This window comes from Tupaia chinensis, unplaced genomic scaffold (genome assembly GCF_000334495.1).
Source record: "Tupaia chinensis unplaced genomic scaffold, TupChi_1.0 Scaffold144569_1, whole genome shotgun sequence".
In the NCBI taxonomy this organism is placed as follows: Eukaryota; Metazoa; Chordata; class Mammalia; order Scandentia; family Tupaiidae; genus Tupaia; species Tupaia belangeri.
The window spans coordinates 105,028-127,791 of NW_006204429.1; the positions used below are offsets into that span (position 1 = coordinate 105,028).

Here is a 22,764-nt window from a genome sequence, read left to right on the forward strand (position 1 = left end):
CTCTCCAAAAAAAAAAAAAAAAGATTTGTTAATTCATCTAAAATGTCTTTACTGTAGGCATTCTGAAATTTATTTAGAAATAAACACTAAAATTAACAAATTAAGTGTTCAGTAACATTCAGTCATGTTCAGTCAAGGTGTTGGTTAGGTTGATAACAAAAATAAAGCAATCAAGTAAGAAAAAGACTGAGAAAAGGTGTGTTTTGAAAGTATTATAAGCAATTGGATCTTCAGATTCGCCTTGTAGTTAATATGTACTATTTATCTGTTGAGACTTAGAATTGTTTGTCACCTTACCCTTTAAACAGATATATGGGGACCAGTAGTTGGTGTAATGGCTATGTCTCTGGACTCTCATGTAGTCGACTGCGTTTCAAGTCCCGGACCCGGTGGCTTAAACACACCAGGCACGTGGGTTTGTGTGTGCGTACCCAAGATCCTGAGAGGAGAATGGAGAAGGGATTGCAGTGTGGCCATCCCCCCAGGGGGTGATTTCTCGCTCTCTGTCTCTGTCTTTCTGGCGAGTGTACACGCCCTATAGCATAAACCTCTCCCCTCAAACAAAAACAAGAAATCCCCAAATAAACAGATATATGATTACATTGTGAGATATGTGGTAAGGGAGAGAAGACAGAAACATTCCTGCCCTTGTAGGATCTTAGAGAAGCAAGGGGGTATATGGAAACAAGTCTATAGCTAAGCTTCAGATAGGCTTGGATTCACATGATAGCCTGCCTGCTCATTAGCAGTGTGAATTTGGGCAAGTTAACTAGTCTTTTAACCTGTAATATGATTGTAGTGGTGAGAGATCATGGCACGAGGCATCCAGCAAAGAACCTGTTATTCAGTGCCTGGCAACCATTGCAATCCTTATCATCCACGCAGAGGAAAGAGGCTTTCAATTTATGGTGTCCATTGCCAGCAAGACTCAGTCTCAGTTAACTTCACTTAAGACCTGTCTGTTGTCCCATCCCATCAGGGAATTCTTGGGTAAGAGCAGGTGTAGGGTGGAATTGTAATAGTCATCCCTTTCCCCCTAAATTTATAGTGTTAAGAAATCAGTTCTTGGGGGACCAGCAGTTAGCGTAATTGCTATGTTGCTGGAGTCCCATGTAGTCTACCGCGGTTAGAGTCCCGGACCTGGTGGCTTAAAGCTCATGCCGGGCGCGTGTGCGTGCGTGCCCAAGATCCCGGAGAAGGGATTGCGGCGTGGCCGTCCCCCCGGGGGGGGTGATTTCTCGCTTTCTGTCTCTATGTCTCTGTATGTATGGCGAGCACATGCGCCCTATAGCAAAAACCTCTTTAAAAAAAAAAAAAATCAGTTCTTTTTTTTTGTTTAGACTATTTAGCTGCTTCTTATATTTAAAATTTGACCAGAGAAAGATACAGAGAGAGGGGGAAGTGAGAAAACAAGCCTCTTTTTTTTTGTTTAGACTATTTAGCTGCTTCTTATATTTAAAATTTGACCAGAGAAAGATACAGAGAGAGGGGGAAGTGAGAAAACAAGCCACCAGGTCTGGGACTTGAACTGCAATTAGCCATGTGGGAGTCCAGCACCTTAACCACCATGCCACCTGCTGGCCCCGTCATTTCAACTTTTTTAAGAGTACCACTAAGTGGCATTAAGAACGTTGCACCATTGTGCAACCATCACCACTATCCATCCTCAGAACTGTTTCGTCTTCCCAAACTGAAACTCTGACCATTGAACGGTCTCCGTTTCCCCTGCTCCAGGCCCCAGTAATCGCAGCTTTGCCTGTCGACTACATGTGATTCCAGCGACATATCCATTACGCCAACTGCTGGTCCCTGAGGGTCCAGCACCTTAACCACCACACCTGCCAGTCCTAAGAAATCAGTTCTTGATTACCTAGGTTTGGTTAATGTGTTTTAGGCTGATTCAGTGCAATTTGACAACTGTTTATTTATTTATTTTTATTAATTATTGGTGTGGTTAAGGAAGCCTGCTCCACATCGACCGTCACTGGCTCCAAAGTGGGTGCAGGGGCCGCAGAGCTCTGCAGGAAGGCCCGAGGGGCAGGGGGGTCTAGTGGCGGTCAAGACTTAAAGCAGAACAGATTATAACTAGTTCTTTAATAAAGTGTAATTTTAACCCCAGAAAGAGGGATTCTGAGGAAGAAGTTAAGAAAAGGAGATTTAAACGTGAAATTTAAATATATTTTATCTACTACATTTGCCTTCTTGACAAAATGATTCTTGTAAGTTATTTGGTCTTTTAGCTGCTCTGGTTTCGCATATGTCAAGCGACAAAAGTTAGAGATAAGATATCTAAGTCCTGGGTTTGTTGTCTTTGATTGGAGAAGACATTTACAGGATACAGAAATGGGTTATTATCTGTTGATAGTAACGTGTATAATATCCCCAACTGGACTGGTGAGAAATGTATTCAGATCGAACATTCACTTTACAAGCTTAATGATGTATGTGATTGAATGTATAAAAGAAATTAAAATTTCAGAAAATGGTTAAAATATTAATATTTATTTATTTTATATATATTTATATATATCCACTAACCATAGTGCCTAGGACATAGTAGTTGCTTATGAACTCAGATACCCTTTTAGGAAATAAATACTCATCCTTCTCAAGTGTTAAATAGATGCCCTTAGGAACCCTTAGGACCTTGAGTAATATCAAGTTTTTATTCTATAGTTTTTATTTTGATTTTAAGTTTAGCGATTAAGGAAGCATTGAGGTGATTAGATAGTAAGACTGTTAAAGACTTGTTAGGGTAAGTTCAAAGAACTTAATTTTTCTCTTAGATAGCAATACTGAGGTTTATGGTCGTATGAAAACATCCACTTTCCCGCCTTGACATCAGCCCCAAGATTCACACTTGTGAATGTTTGTTAAACCTTTAGAAAACATTTGTGTATTGAGACTGCTCCTTGAGGTAACTTATTTTTGAAGTAAAATCATTCTTTATTTTTCTTCCAAATTAGCCTGTTTCAAAATTTGTCAGGTAGCTGCCAGTTCTGGGAGACTGGGATTTGGTGAACGAATCTGTGTCTACCTTGTGGGTTCTGGTTCATAGACTTTAAGCTTAATTAGATTGCTTTTGAGACTGATTCTGTCCTCATTGCTGAAATTTTCCTCATACTTGTTTATGCCTCCTGGATAATTTTAGTTGTTTTCAGGACTAGCACAAGATCTTTCACATCTTTGTAGAAATATGACAGTCTCGGTGTCAAGATTGTACTTGAGTTTATTTTAATAACTGTGTTTAATGACTCCTAGCACTTCCTCTCAAACCTTCTTTTTCTTTGAGAAGCACACTAGGCTGATATTTTAAGGAAATAATATGAAAATACTTTTTCTGGTCTCTTCTGGTTGTAATTAAGAGATCATTTTTCATTTTTCAGCTTTGTTTTATTTTTCTTTTTTAAATTTTTTGCTCTAGGACACATATGCTCACCTGAGGGGGTGGCAGAGTGAGAAATTGCCCCCTCAGGGAAATGACTACAACACAGTCCCTTCTCCTTTATTCACCTCTTAGGATTTGGGGCATGCATGCGCATGTACCTGGCTTATTTTATTTATTTTTTTTGGAGAGGTTTTTGCTATAGGGCGCGTGTGCTCGCCAGACACAGAGAGACAGAGAGACAGAAAGCGAGAAATCACCCCCCAGAGGGGATGGCCACGCTGCAATCCCTTCTCCTCCATTCTCCTCTCGGGATCTTAGGGATGCACGCACACGCACCCGGCGTGAGTTTAAGCCACCGGGTCCGGGACTCGAACCGCAGTCGACTACGTGGGAGTCCAGCGACATAACCATTACGCTAACTGCTGTTTCCCACCTGGCTTGTTTTTCAAGCTGCTGGGTCTAGGACTCAAACTGAACAGTTGGCCATGTGGGATCCAGCTGCCTTAGCCACCATGCCACTGGCTGGACCTCATTTTACATTTCTAAAGACTGAGTATTTCAACACTTGTCGTTGTCAGTGTCATTAGTAGACACTAATGCATCATTTTAAGACTATAAAACTAAATGGGCCACTGAAAACAGTTGTTCACAGCAAAACATACATTAACATTCATAACAGCATTATTTGTCTTAGCCAAAAAATTGAGAACAATGCAAATGTCCATCAGCTGATGAATGGATAACTAATGTGATATATCCATACAGTGGAATAGCATTCAGTCATAGAAAGGAATTAAGTATAGTTACGTGCTGCAATGTAGATGTACCTTGAAAATGTGCTAATTGAAAGAAGCCAGACACAAAAGACCACTTATTACGTGATTCCATTTATATGAATGCCTATCTCAAATAGGCAAATCCATAGAGATAGAGAGTAAATTCATAATTTCCAAAACATTTGGGGAGGAAGGAGTTAGGCTTGACTACAAAAGGTATAGCACTTCTTTTGAGGGGAATTAGATAGTGGTGGTGGTTGCACAGCATAACGAATATGTGAAAAATCACTTAATTGTGCACTTTAGCATGGAGAATTATGTTCTGTGAATCATATCTTAATAAAAGCCAGATGGCCCAAGCAACAATCTCCTAAAGCCCTTGTTACTAACTTTTCTATTTAGAAAAGTCTCAATTATTTTCTTCTTTTTAAGCAGTTCCTTTTTGGATAAACTATCATAGGAGACCTTTAAAGAAGGAGAGGTGAGGGGCCAGCAGGTGGTGTGAAGATTGAGGTGCTGGTCTCCCACATGACTTGACTGAGGTTCAAGTCCTGGACCCAGAGACAGAGAGGGAGCAAGAGGTGACATGAGAAAGCAATAGCAGGTTAAAACAAATAAATAAATAATGAACCTTTTATTTAAAAAAAAAAAGGCGAGGTAATGGTTGTGCAATTATGTTAAAAGTGTTTTGTTTAATTTTCTTCTTTTTTCTTTATTCATGAAAAGTGCACATGTGAGAGCTAGAGAAAGAGAGAAAAAGCATCCCCTGCAGGCTCTGGTTATGCCATGATGCCCTTCCTTCAGTCCTCCAGCCTCCAGAATCTTGGACACTTATGCATGCCTGGCACATTTCAGGCTACCAGGCTGGGTATTGAAACCTCAGTCATCATGCGAGATCTGGCTTCTCTTGATCAGCACATTACTGCTATACCATGCATGGAGTTGGCCTTAATTTGATTTTTAAATTGTTTTAAAATGTGGTAAAGTACATGTAAAATTTACCACTGTAACCATTCATGTGCTTTCAGCTGTTGTACAGCCATCACCACCATCCATTTGCAGAACTTTTTTCATCTTGTTAAACAAACCTGGTTAGTTATAAAATTCTAGATTGAAGTTAATTTTCCCCTGAAAATTTGTGATGGTATATTTAATTGTATTTAGTATTCAGTGATTCTTACTTCCTCATAGGTGTTTCTTCTAGAAGCTTTTAAGATCTCTTTATCACTACTATTCTGAACTATTATAGAGCTATGTTTAGGTCGGTGTGAGTCTTTCTTTTTTTTTTTTTTTTTTTGAGAGGTTTTTGCTATAGGGCGCGTGCGCTCGCCAGACAGACAGAGACAGACAGAGAGACAGAAAGCGAGAAATCACCCCCAGGGGGGATGGTCACGCCGCAATCCCTTCTCCTCCATTCTCCTCTCGGGACGCACGCACACGCGCCCGGCGTGAGATTTAAGCCACCGGGTCCGGGACGTGAACCGCGGTCGACTACGTGGGAGTCCCAGCGACATAGCCATTCCGCTAACTGCTGGTTCCCGGTGTGAGTCTTTCTTCATGCATTGTATTTTCTTGCATGGATGGTGAGTTCTTTGAACCTGGAAATTGGTTCTCTTAAGCACTCTGAAACATTCTTTTACTTAATATAATACAAGAAGGATTTCTGAGAGAAATAGAACAATAATTTATTTAAATGATTATCTAAATCTGTGATCTCCAGTTCAGTAGCCATTAACTACGTGTGACTTTTTAAAAATTAATTAATTTATTATTATCATAATTTGTTTATATTACATTGAAGCACATAAACTTTACAGTGTAAAAATATGGAATGCTTCACGAATTTGTGTGTCATCCTTGCGCAGGGGCCATGCTAATCTTCTCTGTATCGTTCCAATTTTAGTATATGTGCTGCCGAAGTGAGCACCTGACTGGTTTTATTTGTTTGAATGACTTAAAATGAAATAAATATATACTTCTAGGTTATACCATCCACATTTCAAGTGTTCAGTAGCCACATGTGGCTAGTGTATATGTAGATAAGGAATGTTTCCCTCATCACAGAAAGTTCTGTTAGTTCCCATTGGTCTATAGGCTCAATTGTGATCAACATGAACTTTTTTCGATCAGAGGGCATGTGTGCTTGCTAGAGAGAATGGGAAAGGGAGATCACCCCCTGTGGAGCATAATTGCCCCACAATCCCTTCTCAATTTCTCCATCCTTTTGAGAATTTGAGCATGGACTACATGCACCCTGTGTGTTTGTCATGCTGCCAGGGCTGGGATTCCAACCATGTGGTTGGCCATGCAAGATCTGGCTCCCTTAACCACTAGGCCAGGAGTCCCCGACCCACAGACTGTTATCTATCATTGGCCTGTTAGGAACCAGGCTGTGTAGCAGGAGGTGAGTGGTGGGCAAGCAAGCAAAGGTTCTTATGTGTTTACAGCTGCTTCTATCACTCACATTATTGCCTGAGGACTGCCTCCTGTCAGATCAGTGATTGGATTCTCATTGGAGCAGGAATCCCATTATGAACTGTGCATGAGAGGGATCTAGGTTGCGTGCACCTTATGAGAATCTAATGCTTGATGATTTCAGGTGGAGCTGAGGTAGTGATGCAAGAGTTGGGGAGCGGCTGCAAATACTGCATTATGGTGAATTGTATAATTATTTTACTATATATTACAATGTAAAAATAATAGAAATAAAGTACACAGTAAATGTAATGCACTCAAGTTATTCCCAAACCGTCCCTCCCCCCCATACCCTGGTTCGTGGAAAATTTGTCCTCCACAAAAGTAGTTCCTGGTGCCAAAATGGTTAGGTACTACCCCCACTAGGCCATGGGGCCAGCCCACATGAACTCAATTTTTTAAAACTCAATATGTATAGAGGTTCAAAGAATACATTATTAGATAATAGAGGTAGGCAGAAAGTAAACTAGCAGAATTCAGAAAGTGGAAGAGAAAAATTAAAATATGATCAAGGTAAAAGCCAATGTAGAAAAAAAGCCACTGGTATGAAAAAAATGTAGCTTACTGTATAATTAGGCTGGACTTTAGGAAATTACAAAATGAAAAGAAAAAGGTATAAAATGATTATGAGAAGATGGATAGATAGGGAAGATAAAGGAGACAAAGACATATTAAGTGACATTCCAGAAGAGAACAACTAATGAACTAGAAAAATACTTAGAATGGAAGAAAATGCTCCTGAAATAAAGATTGGAATCTTCCAAGGAATTTTCTTGAAGTAAAGATAAAACTCTTGTTCTAAGAAATAGAATGATAAAGCAAGGAAATCATTAATCTAGTGATGTTTAGTCACCTTTTAAGGACTAGGAGCATGGGTCTTGGACACCAAGTGAGGAGAGTGAGTCAGATGAGAGTGAGCATCTGTTAGATACTGCATTCAGGGCAAGACTTAAAAGGGCTGAGAATAGTCACAGGTCACCTTCATGAACAGTTTTGATAATATTAGGGGCAAATAAAGGACTGATTGAACTGAGTTTAGATGATATGGAATGAAAAGAACTGGACAAATGGGAGGTGATGGAGAAAATGGGGTCTAGATAAGTGTTTTTTCTTTTTTCTAGTTTTACTATATAGATACGTGCGCTCACTGATGAGAGGGGTGCAGGAGGGAAGAGTGAGAAATCACCCCCAGGGTAGATGGCTACACCACAATCTCTTCTCTATTCTTCTCTCAAGATTTTGGGCATGCATGCACACATGCCTGGTGTGACTTTGAAGCTACCAGGTCGCACACGCGCCCGGCGTGAGATTTAAGCCACCGGGTCCGGGACGTGAACCGCGGTCGACTACGTGGGAGTCCCAGCGACATAGCCATTCCGCTAACTGCTGGTTCCCGGTGTGAGTCTTTCTTCATGCATTGTATTTTCTTGCATGGATGGTGAGTTCTTTGAACCTGGAAATTGGTTCTCTTAAGCACTCTGAAACATTCTTTTACTTAATATAATACAAGAAGGATTTCTGAGAGAAATAGAACAATAATTTATTTAAATGATTATCTAAATCTTTGATCTCCAGTTCAGTAGCCATTAACTACGTGTGACTTTTTAAAAATTAATTAATTTATTATTATCATAATTTGTTTATATTACATTGAAGCACATAAACTTTACAGTGTAAAAATATGGAATGCTTCACGAATTTGTGTGTCATCCTTGCGCAGGGGCCATGCTAATCTTCTCTGTATCGTTCCAATTTTAGTATATGTGCTGCCGAAGTGAGCACCTGACTGGTTTTATTTGTTTGAATGACTTAAAATGAAATAAATATATACTTCTAGGTTATACCATCCACATTTCAAGTGTTCAGTAGCCACATGTGGCTAGTGTATATGTAGATAAGGAATGTTTCCCTCATCACAGAAAGTTCTGTTAGTTCCCATTGGTCTATAGGCTCAATTGTGATCAACATGAACTTTTTTCGATCAGAGGGCATGTGTGCTTGCTAGAGAGAATGGGAAAGGGAGATCACCCCCTGTGGAGCATAATTGCCCCACAATCCCTTCTCAATTTCTCCATCCTTTTGAGAATTTGAGCATGGACTACATGCACCCTGTGTGTTTGTCATGCTGCCAGGGCTGGGATTCCAACCATGTGGTTGGCCATGCAAGATCTGGCTCCCTTAACCACTAGGCCAGGAGTCCCCGACCCACAGACTGTTATCTATCATTGGCCTGTTAGGAACCAGGCTGTGTAGCAGGAGGTGAGTGGTGGGCAAGCAAGCAAAGGTTCTTATGTGTTTACAGCTGCTTCTATCACTCACATTATTGCCTGAGGACTGCCTCCTGTCAGATCAGTGATTGGATTCTCATTGGAGCAGGAATCCCATTATGAACTGTGCATGAGAGGGATCTAGGTTGCGTGCACCTTATGAGAATCTAATGCTTGATGATTTCAGGTGGAGCTGAGGTAGTGATGCAAGAGTTGGGGAGCGGCTGCAAATACTGCATTATGGTGAATTGTATAATTATTTTACTATATATTACAATGTAAAAATAATAGAAATAAAGTACACAGTAAATGTAATGCACTCAAGTTATTCCCAAACCGTCCCTCCCCCCCATACCCTGGTTCGTGGAAAATTTGTCCTCCACAAAAGTAGTTCCTGGTGCCAAAATGGTTAGGTACTACCCCCACTAGGCCATGGGGCCAGCCCACATGAACTCAATTTTTTAAAACTCAATATGTATAGAGGTTCAAAGAATACATTATTAGATAATAGAGGTAGGCAGAAAGTAAACAAGCAGAATTCAGAAAGTGGAAGAGAAAAATTAAAATATGATCAAGGTAAAAGCCAATGTAGAAAAAAAGCCACTGGTATGAAAAAAATGTAGCTTACTGTATAATTAGGCTGGACTTTAGGAAATTACAAAATGAAAAGAAAAAGGTATAAAATGATTATGAGAAGATGGATAGATAGGGAAGATAAAGGAGACAAAGACATATTAAGTGACATTCCAGAAGAGAACAACTAATGAACTAGAAAAATACTTAGAATGGAAGAAAATGCTCCTGAAATAAAGATTGGAATCTTCCAAGGAATTTTCTTGAAGTAAAGATAAAACTCTTGTTCTAAGAAATAGAATGATAAAGCAAGGAAATCATTAATCTAGTGATGTTTAGTCACCTTTTAAGGACTAGGAGCATGGGTCTTGGACACCAAGTGAGGAGAGTGAGTCAGATGAGAGTGAGCATCTGTTAGATACTGCATTCAGGGCAAGACTTAAAAGGGCTGAGAATAGTCACAGGTCACCTTCATGAACAGTTTTGATAATATTAGGGGCAAATAAAGGACTGATTGAACTGAGTTTAGATGATATGGAATGAAAAGAACTGGACAAATGGGAGGTGATGGAGAAAATGGGGTCTAGATAAGTGTTTTTTCTTTTTTCTAGTTTTACTATATAGATACGTGCGCTCACTGATGAGAGGGGTGCAGGAGGGAAGAGTGAGAAATCACCCCCAGGGTAGATGGCTACACCACAATCTCTTCTCTATTCTTCTCTCAAGATTTTGGGCATGCATGCACACATGCCTGGTGTGACTTTGAAGCTACCAGGTCTGGGACTTGAACTATAGTTGGTCATGTGGGATCCAGCTGCCTTAACCTCCATGCCACCTGATGGTCTATAGTTTTGCTATTACTAAAGAATTTGAATTATCATTGATAATTCAAATCTTTTACTTAAGTTTTGAAGTTTAAAATGCCAAATGAGATGTAAAGATTATTGTTAATATAAGATTCGAAGAAACTGTGATACCAATTTTGCTTTTTAAAAGAGATCAGAAAAAATATGAGAGAAATTCAACCATAATGATAGAATTTCTGGTTGATGAGATTGACAGTTTTTTTTTTTTTAATGCTAAATTTTACATAGTAAACATTCATTTCTTTAAATATCAGGTCCTTCCTGGGCCAGCAGATGACGTAGTGGTTAAGGTGCTGGACTCCCATGAGGCCGACTATGATTCTAGTCCTAGACATGGCGACTTGAAACTCACTGTGTGTGTGTGTGTGTGTGTGTGTGTGTGTGTGTGTGTGCGCGTGTGCGTGCGTGCACACGCCCAGAATCCCAGGAGGGGAAGGGATTGCGGTGTGTCCAACACTCTGGGGGGTGATTTCTTACTTTTTGTCTCTCTGGCGAGCACACATACCCTAAAGCAAAAATCTCTCCCCCCCCCAATTTTTTTTATTTTTAAAGCAATCAGGCCTGTCCATGGTAGCAGAAGTGTTAGGATGCCATTGTGCAAGACTGGAGCCTCATGGGAAGCCTGAGTTTGGATCCTGAACCAGCCTGAACAGGCAGGCACAGTAGCATGCACTCAAAATGCTAGTTAACTGGGAGGCCAGGGTAGAAGATTGTGAGCAAGGCCTTGTCAAAAATATTCCCAGCCCTTTGCTCACTCACTCTAAAAAATAAAAAAGAAAAACACATGATGGGCCTGACCGTAGTAGCATATTCTAGTAAGATGTTGCTGTTCTGCAGGTGGAGGCCACATGGGAGACCTGGGTTTGATTCCTGCCCACCTCAAAGACAGCATGGTGGCATGCTTGTAGTTTAAGCTACTTGGGAGGTTGAGGCAGAAGACTGGCAACAGAGAGAGACTGTGTCTTTAAGAAAAATACCAAGAGATGGAAGATAAATACCTACCTTTTCACTTAGCTCCACCCCCTCACTTCAAAGCTCACTGACTTTGGGCAATTCACATACCATCTCAGAGCCTTTATTTCTTTATCTGGAAAAGATGATAATCAAATGAAATAAAAAGTATACATAGAAATGCTAAGGAAATTGCAAAATGCCATGCAAATGGTAGTTATTATTAGAAGTAGTCTTAATTTCCAGAAATTATGCTCTTCTATTTTGGAGAGGCCTTATTCTGAAGCTCTCGTTCTTCATTACTACATTAGAAGAAGGTACTTATGCAGAAATCATACGTAAGATGACTCAATTTTATTGAAGCCTTTGTCTGTTTTTAGAAATTCATTTTTAATGGTAGCTTTAAAATCACAGTGAAATTTTAAGTACTTAACAGGACTATCAAAGTATTTTTTTTTTAAACGAAATCACTTGTGTAATATTTCATATTCAGAATAATTTCCTAGGTTTAGTTAGTGGGGCAAATTCCCAAGGTGAAAATCTGAAGGTGAATTCTACTTTTGTCTAATAATAGAATAGCTTTGCTATTAGGTAAGCCTATATATTTGAATTGTGTTTTCCCACATATTTCTGAAAACAAAAAGAAAGGTCTTCTACTCCAAGTTACAGGTAAATGGCATTTTACAAGCTGTAAAACAGATTAGATTTTCCAGGCATCAAAGGTTTTATCTTAAGGATACTGACAAACTAACATACAAAAATAGCAGCCCTGGCCTTGTTCTTTGTAAATACAAGGACATTTTATTTTCCAGTATCTGTTAGGACCAGTTTTGACAAACCTTGCCAAAAGAGGCCAACTTCATCAGCAGTATCAAGTTGTTCAGAGTTAAGTTCTCTGAAGATGTTACAGATTTATTCTGGACTCTTCTGCCTAGTTTGGTGAGATCTTCATCCCCCTCCCTTTTTTATTTTAAAGACAGAGTCTTACCATGTTGTGATACTCCTGTCTCAGCTTTCTGAGTAGTGGGGCTACAGGCACATGCTACCACACCAGGTTTTTTTAGGGTGGGCTAGAAATTGAACCTGGGTCTCCCATGTGTCAACTAGTATGGACTACCACAGCTAGGCTGAGATCTTCATCTTTGTAATGGCTCTAAATGCTACCTCAGATTGAAATTCCAAACTACCTTTAAGAAAATAACCTTGGGCCCAGCTGCAGTGGCGCCACTGCGTAAAACTGGGATCATATAGGAGGCCCAGGTTTGGTTTCCAGACCATTCTAAACAGGCCAGGCCCAGTGGTATGCACTTGTGATCCTAGCAAACGGGGAGAATGTGGCAAGAAGATTGTGGCATAGTGACATGTTGTCAGAAATACCTCCAGTTTGTTTAAAACAAAATAAACAAACAAAAAAACCCCCTTGACTCATTTAGCTGGGTATGTCCAAAATACTTAGCTTTGAAAAAAGAGTAAGTATATATCGGGCCAAAAGTAAGGACATGGTGCCATTTCCTCCTACAAATCATTTTTATAAAGCATAGTCAAGATACTTTAATGCAAGTATGTTTAGAGTTCAGTTCTTTTAAATTGGAACCAGCTGGTTTCTTTAAACCCTCATATCAAACTGGATCAATTTATTTTCTCTTGCTTCTCAGGCTTTTAACCCAATCTGCCATTCTTTTTCTTCCTTTGAGGATTTTGAACACTCAACACACACATGGCATGTTTCTCAATCCAGCATTTTTCTCAAGCCTCAGGATTCTGGATCTTGAACTACACAGTTGGCCATGTATGGTCTGACCAGTCCACAGAGCCAGCCTGAGTCTGCCATTCTCTCATCTACCAAAGTCCTTGTCTTGTTTCCTATCTATGATTGAAGCCACCAGACATGAAATCATCTAACTTTCTCACATCATAACCCTTCTTTTCTACATACAACATACCCACATTCTTACCACATCTGCCTCCTTAAGTCTTGGAGGTTAGCATTGCCTCTCCTTCTATTTAAGGAAATTTTTTCATCTTTGCTCCTCATTTCATTTATCCCCTTTCCTCTGAGCTCTAGATCCAAAAATTTCAGCAAGTCCTCTGGCTTTCGCCTCTTACTTTCTGTTCAGTTTTCTTCCCCAGACATGCCTGAGTATTTTTTCAGTTAAACAGGCAAGTATTTGACCTTGCAATCCCACTCTAGTTATTGTCCCTTTATTTTCCTTTTTAAAACTAGACTTGAAGAAATTCACTTCAACTGAATCCTCAACTCACTGCATTCTAATCCCATACAACCTTCACCACATGGCTTTTCACCAAAGACATCAACAACCTCAGGTTCCTACAGTCAGTGCGGATGTTGATCCTTGATTTCTGTGCATGCTATGTTATTGCCATGGACCTTACTGGAATTCCTGCAACTTTTAACTCCCTAGCTTCCTTCATGCTCTTCTACCAGCCTCTCCAGGCTTTCTCTTTTTAGGTTTGTTTTTGAGCTCTTGTCTCTCCCTTAAACTCTGACATTCCCTCGGACTCTGCCCACTCTTTCTTCTCACTGCCCACTCTCACCATGTGATCGCAAAGCTTAGTTAACATAGAGTTGATGGCTCCCAGACCTTTGTGTTAACCTTAAGCTTTTAGACTCGAGTATTTAGCAGCTGGCTTCACATCTAATACTCAGAAGATAGCAAAGGGTGCTGTGAACACAGCGTGGTAAGGATAAGCAGTGGTTCTGAGAGCTTTTGAAGACACTATTCTTGGGACCTTAAATTATTTAAACTTGCAGAAGATTCTTTTTCTCATTTGTCTTAGACTTTTTACCTCAGCCTCTCAGTCACTTAAATAAAAATCCCAGAGGTTGTATTTGACTCCTTTGTCACATGTAGCTTTTAGATACCAAGTCCTGCCCATGTTAGTTCCAAGATATGCCTTGAGTCTGGACCTCTTTCCCATCTGTACCACCTCTGACCTGATTCAAGGACTTGTCATCTATTACCTGTATTATTTCAGTAGGCTCACAAGTTATTTCCCTGTTTCATGTCTTGATCCCTTCAGGTCTACTTTTTCAAGGCTGACAGGATGATTCAGCAAGCATGAGCATCTGACCTTGTCGCTTTTCTAGTTAAAAGTTTCTCATCATCTATAACAGATTCTCTCAAACCTCTGATCAGAATCCCAGGGGAAGGGTACTTCTTAATTTCTCTGTATATACCAGGCCTTGCCCCTATAGATTCTGATTCGGTACAACTGCTGGGCTGGAGCCTGTGTTTCAAAGTTTCCTGAGCTTTTGATACCTGACCAGATCGAGAAACCTCCAGCCTACCATGATCAGGTTTGAGTCCCTATGCCAGATGCACAAGACCCTCTATGACCAGGCTTTGGCTTAGCAGTTGCCACATTTCCCACCATGCGCTGGGCCACGTGTTACCCTCACATCCTAGCGGTAGTAAAGGATGCCTTCCCTTATTGTTGTGCCAGTTCATGTCTCCATGATTGTCCATGCTGTATACTTCATCTGAAATAAGTGTCTTTCTCTTTGTCTCAGCATTAGTGAGGTATCCTTTGTTTCCATGGCAGCTGTCAGTGCACAGTGATGTTTGCCAGTCTTTTCTGACTCTAGTCTTTCATTTTCTGTATCAGTTTATTAGTAAAGATTCATTGTGGAGTTCAACTTTAATATCACCTTAGAATATATGTAAATAAGCTTTTACTTTTCCCCCATAAGTGTCCTTTGTTTATTTAATTTTAAATGATGTAAGTATAATTTATCAACACATATATTTTTAAGTGACATGTTTGGTTTTAAAACCAAATGTATATTAAAATGTAGTTACAGTGTCAGAAATAGACCAAAAACAACTGCTTTCCAGTGGCCCAGAGTTTGGGATTTGTGCATTTTGCACGTGAAGCAAGCTGATTAGGTTTTCATAATTTTTGTGTTTGTAAATGACAAACTGGAAAGGTTTGTGGGTGCTGTTTGCAAGCAGTTCTCTGCAAGTAATTTATTTGGGATGTAGACTGTCTTGATTCTCAGTAAGTCAGAAGCCAAGTTGATAAATTGCTACTTCTTTTTTTTTTTTTGGTTTTTAGTTTTGCTATAGGGCCCATGAGCTCACCAGAAACAGATAAGAGAGAGAGGGAAGGTGAAAAATCAACCCCCAAGGGGGATGGCCATGTCACATTTGCCTCTTGGGATTTAGGGTACACACACACACAAAATCCAGAATTTAAAATCCACCCACCAAATCAGTATTCAAGTCGACCATGTAGGATCCAGCCGCCTTAACCACCACACCACCAACTGGCCCTTTTTGCTTTAGAATGTTGGCTTCTTAAATTTTTTAAAGAGTTTTTTTGCTTTAGGACATGTGTGCTTGCTGGAGAGAGAGAGAAAGAGAGAAAGTGAGAAATCACTCCCAAGGGAGGATGGCCACACTGCAGTCCCTTCTCCATCATTCTTCTTCTTCTTTTTCTTTTTTTTTGGGGGGGGGAGAGGTTTTTGCTATAGGGCGCGTGCGCTCGCCAGACAGACAGAAAGCAGGAAATCACCCCCCAGGGGGGGGGGTGGCCACGCCTCAATCCCTTCTCCTCCATTCTCCTCTCGAGATCTTGGGCACGCATGCACACGCGCCCAGCATGAGTTTAAGCCACTGGGTCTGGGACTTGAACCACGGTTGACTACATAGGAGTCCAGCGACATAGCCATTATGCTAACTGCTGGTCCCGTCCGTCATTCTTCTTTTGGGATTTTGGGCACGCATGCACGCACCTGTTGTGAGTTACAAGCCTCTGGGTCTGAGACTCAAACTGCAGTTGGCTATGTGGGAGTCCAGCAATGTAAATGTTATGCCATCTGCTGGTCCCATAATGTTGGCTTTTGAAATATTAGATTTATCTCAATGTTTCATATAAGAATTTTGATTAGATAAATGCAGTTTGGAGATCTGATGGACAGCATGATAGGACTTTGCAGAAATATCATTTAAGAGATGACAAACCTGAGTTCTATCTTGGTATAATGGGTGTAAATTACCCAAGTGATGACTGTGAATTTAAAATGTTACAGTGGTCAAAACCACCACCACCTAGCCTTGGTTGTGATGCTGATTATGCTGGCCTGAGTCATGAGCACATTCATCTGGTTTCCAGTAAAAGAAAGCATCTTCAGGGGCCAGCTGGTGACATAATGGTTAAGGCACTGGACTCCCACGTGGTCGAACACAGTTTGAGGCACGGTCCCGGTGGCTTGATCCACATGACTGAACACAGTTCGAGTCATGGTCCTGGTGGCTTGAAATTCATATTGGGTACATGTGCAAAAATCTCTCTCTCTCTAAAAAAGTATCTTTTTATAGTTATACTATTTATTGATTTGTTTCAAAAATCACGGTTGCCTCTACCAATTTAAACCTAATTCTTCAAACCCCAGAAGTTCACTAACTGATTGTAGCTCATGTGACTTGAAATTTAAATTCTGTGTGGCTCCAAATAAGTAGTCAACCTCTCTAAACTTTGTTCCTTAAAATGTAGATGATATTGTACCACCTCCCTCACAGGGTTGTTGTAGGTATTCAGTAGTACTTACCACAATCACTTAATAAGTGGTAGCTGTATTATTACTATATTTAGAAATAACCATCTGTTACCTGTCCATTTCCCCTTACATTGTAAGCTTCCGAAGTCCATGACTTTTTCATATTTGAATCTCCTGTACCTACCCTAGAGTTTAGAACGTGTTGTGATTCACGGTTTGCAGAATTTAATCAGCATAAATGCCCAACCGAAAGAAAAACAAATATGTCTAGCAGGGAAACACCAGAAAGGGAACTAAAAAGCAAAAGAGAAAATAAGAAGACTTGTTGGGATATTGAAGACAAGTTAATGAGCTGCCTTTTCTGCTCTCCTCTGCTTGGTCTTTGTCTGTGCTAGATAGGCCAGTTGGGCCTAGAACAGAGATTACCTACCTTCAGCATTTAATGGATTCAGCATCGACCAGTTCAACTTTTGTGATAAATTAAGTTGCACTGGGTGCTAAATTTTTATTAGTTTTTACTGCACTTTCTTTTGTGTTAGAGATGCCCATAAAGTGATGTGTAATATAAGGTTACAGTGGAGGGATGATATTTTTGATATTGTTTCAAATCTGGAGTCTGTTTTATTAAGGCATCATTTTTATTGTGTTTTATTTTCCAAATCTTACACATAACAGCACACTTATTTCCTTAACTATTTTCATAAAGCTTTAAAAAAGGTAATGTTTGGGGCCAGTCACATAGCCTAGGGGGTAAGCAAGTAAGATGACACATGGCCAACTGAGGATTGAATCTCAGCCCCAATAGCTAGAAAAACACTCCTAGCACTTATGCATGCATGCCCAAAACCCTGATAGGATGGAAAAATGTAGGAAAGGGGATTAAGGTGTGACCATGTCCCATGGGGAAGTTGTCCCCACCCCACCCCTGTGAGTGCACGTGCCCTCTGGTAAAAAAATTAAAAAAGTATATCCTCTGGGTCTCTACTACTAGAGATCATGTGTACATCTGTTGTAAGTCTCGTGTACCTTTGTTTTCTTTTTTTTTTTTTTTTAAAGAGAGATTTTTGCTGTAGAGTATGTGTGCTCACCAGAGAGACAGAGAGAGAAACTGAAAAATCACTCCCTGGGGGATGGACATGCTGCAGTCCCTTCTCCAGTCTCCTCTCAGGGTATTGGGCACTCACTCACATGCCTGGCGTGAGTTTGAAGCCACTGGGTCTAGGACTCGAATTGCAGTCAACTACCTGGGAATCCAGCAAAATAACTGTCATCTGCTGGTCCCAAAATGTGTAGTTTTAAGTTGAGTTGGAATTTCCATTGGCCATCTCACTGCAGGGCACCTTTATGACATGTTTTGATTACTTCTAAATGTGTTACTCTAATGGAAATAGATCAGATCAGATGGTACTTCAGAATAGTGACTGTGAAGTTGTACTTATTAAAAATACGTATTTCCTGATAGTACTACAGGACATTGTTTTTAGGTCTTCACTTCAAGTATAAAAAGAGTATCTTTAAAGTAAGATTGCTTTTACCTACAGCTTAGGAAAGACTCTGTGTGTGTGTGTGTGTGTGTGTGTGTGTGTGTGTGTGTGTGTGTGTGTATTTTTGTTGTTGTTAAAAGAGAGGTTTTGGCTATAGGGCTCATGTGCTCACCAGAGAGACACAGAGATAGAAAACGAGAAATTCCCCCAGGGGGAATGGCCCTTCTCCAGTCTCCTCTTAGGATTTTGGGCACGTATGCACACATGCCTGGCAAGAGTTTTAAGCTCCTGGGTTTGGGACTCAAACCATGGTCAACTATGTGGGAGTCTAGCAATGTAACCATTACACCATCTACTGATCCCAAGTATATTCTTTTGTTACTTACAATTTTCTAGGCTACCAGCAGTTTTCTCTGTGTATAGTATTTTTTGGTTTAATATCTGATTCTGGTTTGTTTTGTTTTTGTTTTTGCTATAGGGTGCATGTGCTCACTGGAGATGGTGGGATGGGGGATGGCCACATAGCAGTCCCTTCTCCATGCTTCTCTTGGGATTCTGGGCATGCATGCACATATGCCTGGCGTGCTTTTCAAGCCGCTGTGTCTGGGACTCAAAATGTGTAGTCGGGGATCTAGCCGCCTTAACCTTCACACCACCAGCTAACCCCTGACATGTATTTATTGAATCTTCTACTTGTCTAGGCAAAATCATCCAATTTATCATGTATCTAGTTAGACATTATATTTGTAAAAAGAACTTTAGAAAACAGCAACATTTTATGTAAATATTTGCTATTGCGAAAACAAAACAAAAAGTTTGCTATTCTGTGTGTTGTATTTCCCATAGTGGATGATGCTGGTAAAATAGAACATGATGGGTCCTCTGGAATGACTATGGATGCAGAATCAGAAATTGATCCTTGTAAAGTGGACGGCACGTGCCCAGAAGTCATCAAGGTGTACATTTTTAAGGCTGACCCTGGAGAGGATGACTTAGGTAAGAGGAAATATTTACTTCATTATGCATCCTGATCCAAATGTCTCAACCTGATTATTTCTGGGTTTGGAGTGAGAACATGTGAAATCTTTTCTGAAGGTAACTTTTTTTTTTTTTTTAAAGTTTGCTATGAGATGCGTCTTGCTTGCCACAGAGAGACAGAGTGAGAAAGCCCCCCCCCCCTCCGGAGAGGGTGACCACGCCACAGACCCTTCTCTTCTATTCTATTCTTGGGATTTTGGGCATGCATATATGCCCTGCATGTTTTTCAAGTAGGCTAGTCCAGGTCTTGAACCATGCTGTCGGCTGTTTGGGATCCAGCCACCTTAACCACCATGCTATCTGACTGGCTCTGAAAATAACTTGCAAATAATAATGCCAATGTAGCAATAGAAAAAAAAAAAAAACCATAAAAAGAAACAGGTAGAAATGAAGTTTTCAAATAATTTCTTAGAGCTGTCTTTTTCCCTGATGATAGGTGGAACTGTAGACATTGTGGAGAGTGAGCCTGAGAATGATCATGGAGTCGAACTACTTGATCAAAACAACAGTATTCGTGTTCCCAGAGAAAAGATGGTATACATGACTGTCAATGACTCTCAGCAAGAAGATGAAGATTTAAGTAAGTAGGTGGCCTTTTTGTGGGAGAAAATTTTATGTTTCTGTAGCTTTTTATTAGCTAACTAATTATTTATTTTAAATTTTATTTACTTATTCATGTATTTAGAAATTTTGACCAGAGAGAAAGACAGAAAAAGAGAGGGAGTGAGAAAGCAAGCCACCAGGTCTGGGACTTGAACCATGGTTGGCCATGTGGGAGTGTCCCACTCCTTAACCACCACATACCACCTGCTGGTCCCTCCATAGCCCTTTTTTTATTTTATTTTTTTAGTTTTGCTATAGGGCATGCGTGCTCACCAGAGAAAGAGAGAGAAAATAAGTGAGAAAGCACTGTCCGAGGGGATGGCTGTGCTACAATCTCCTTTCCTCTACCTTCCTTTTGTGATGTTAGGGACACATGCACATGTACCCAGTGTGTTTTACAAGCCGCCAGGTCTGGGTCTCAAGCCATGCAGTTGGCCATGTGAGATTTAGGTACCTTAAACACCATGCCACCTGCTGACTCCTGTAACTTAGTTTTTTTTTTTTTTTAATGGCCAATATTTGAAGGAAATAAGTGACATTAGTTTACAGATTATTTTGCCAAACTCCAAAGGAAACATCAGTAGCTCTTTCTATATGCTTAGAATGCTATTTTAAAAATAAATTATGATGAAAACCAAGAAATGAATGATTTATTCTACAAATATTTATTGAGTGCTTACTACGTGAGAGCTGTGTCCTAAGTATGTAATATTTGGACCTCTTTTCTATTTGTCAACTAATTCAATAAAAATATTTCCTGTGATATCTGTAAATGTGGTCACAAAAGCTTTTATAACTTTCTATTTAGATGTTGCTGAAATTGCTGATGAAGTTTATATGGAAGTGATCGTAGGAGAGGAGGATGCTGCTGCTGCAGCAGCAGCTGCGGCCCCCCATGAACAGCAGATGGATGACAATGAAATCAAAACCTTCATGCCCATTGCTTGGGCGGCAGCCTACGGTGAGTCACATGGCAACTTTTAGGATGTATTGAATTGGTTCTTAAACATGAATTCATGATTGAAAAATCGTTTCTGTGATCTTAGGTTTCTGAAATCTGAAATACCAGCACCCTATAAGGATTATTTAATTTAAACAAGAGTAGAGGAAGATTATAAAGTCTGCTTTTTGTCTTTATTTTTAACAGGAATTTCCTTCATGTGTATATTACGTAGAAGGAAGTACTGCAAGAAGTACACAGGCTTTCGAGCTGAAACTTTTCATCTTGGTTATATCTGGCCCTTGACTTTACAATTTTGGGAGACAACAAGGGAGTCCATGGGGCAAAATGCTGACATGTATATTTTAGCTTTGGAAGCTAGGCATTTCCTCCAGTCTTGCTAAAATAAATGTGCTCATAAAACCCATTACCTTAGCGTGGGGAACTTGTCATTCATGAGTATCATGGCTTACTTTTCGTTGTTGTAGTTAATAAAGGATTCCTAATTCTTTATAATTTATAATACTGTACAATTTTGTTTTTTAATGCGCATTGTTAGGTAATAATTCTGATGGAATTGAAAACCGGAATGGCACTGCAAGTGCCCTCTTGCACATAGATGAGTCTGCTGGCCTCGGCAGACTGGCTAAACAAAAACCAAAGAAAAGGAGAAGACCTGATTCCAGGCAGTACCAAACAGGTGAGGGTGCACGAGTTCCACGGTGCAGTGTGCTCTGCAGGCTCTCAGATGAAACTTTAGTATGTATCCACAGGGGTGGCGTGATGGCATTTTAGCTGCTAGACCACATGTAGCTTTTGTGTATTGAATTTGAAAATATAATTTTCAGAATTCAGTGATATTCATGAATGATTTCCTTGGATAAAAAGAAATAGGAAATGGATCAAACGTGGGTGAGAAAAATTCAAAGCTGGATGACTATGTGGAAGGGAACAGAAATCTCTCAAATTAAAAAAAAACATTAATTTCTTTTAAAAAATAAATTAATTGGGTTGTCGGAAAAGTCATGACATATTTTTCCGTATTTTTTGGCGCAAAAATGCGTCATAACTTTTTCAAAGACCCAATAATATATTTAAAGAATCTAATTATGTCAGCATAAAGCAGGCATAATTTACAGAACAGCAGGATAAGTACTTCAGTTCATATGCTATGTTCCTGTAAGCCAATTTGCATATTAAAATTTTATGGGAATATTTCATCTTCACTGTAAATTAACATAAATTATGGCATTTTTGAATAACGAAAGCACAAATTTTAATTTCAAAACTTTACTTTTATGAATAATTTCCTATCAATTTCTAATTTGATACAGCGTTAATCACTAGCTGGAAGGAATTACATATTTATTTACTAATTTTATTAAACTGGAGGGAGTGAGGTTGGTACAGTCCTACTGAATGAAGTTACTAGACCAGGCTCTCTTTATGAATAGACTGCTGTGTCTCATATGTTGAAAATGGTAAAAGGAGTGCAAATAGCCTAACTTAGGATTCCATGGCCAACAGTATTCAGAACACACTTCAGTTCTTCGAGAAAAAACAAAACAGAACTTGATTTGGCCACTCATACTCCTTTCTTTTCCTTCCTTAGCAATAATCATTGGCCCTGATGGACATCCCTTGACTGTCTATCCTTGCATGATTTGTGGGAAGAAGTTTAAGTCAAGAGGTTTTTTGAAAAGGCACATGAAAAACCATCCCGAGCACCTTACCAAGAAGAAGTACCACTGTACTGACTGTGATTACACTACTAACAAGAAGATAAGTTTACACAACCACCTAGAGAGTCACAAGCTGACCAGTAAGGCAGAGAAGGCCATTGAATGTGACGAGTGTGGGAAGCATTTCTCTCATGCTGGGG

At 39.8% G+C, this 22,764-nt stretch overlaps 1 protein-coding gene and 2 non-coding genes across 5 annotated transcripts in view; 1 reads left to right on the forward strand and 2 right to left on the reverse strand.

Moving 5' to 3' along the window:
- Positions 1–22,764, forward strand: part of LOC102485889 (zinc finger X-chromosomal protein) — a gene marked incomplete at its 3' end in the record, with an annotated part of 62,641 nt that extends 39,877 nt beyond the window's left edge. For all 3 annotated transcript variants that reach the window (XM_027767746.1, XM_014583691.2, XM_027767747.1), the window contains 5 exon segments: positions 19,148–19,297; positions 19,776–19,919; positions 20,751–20,903; positions 21,442–21,582; positions 22,495–22,764. In XM_027767746.1, the coding sequence (XP_027623547.1) occupies positions 19,148–19,297; positions 19,776–19,919; positions 20,751–20,903; positions 21,442–21,582; positions 22,495–22,764 (858 nt within the window).
- On the reverse strand, positions 5,985–6,091 carry LOC114005820 (U6 spliceosomal RNA). The gene has a single exon (XR_003547627.1). It is a non-coding gene; the product is annotated as a U6 spliceosomal RNA (small nuclear RNA).
- LOC114005821 (U6 spliceosomal RNA) lies at positions 8,315–8,421 on the reverse strand. The gene has a single exon (XR_003547628.1). It is a non-coding gene; the product is annotated as a U6 spliceosomal RNA (small nuclear RNA).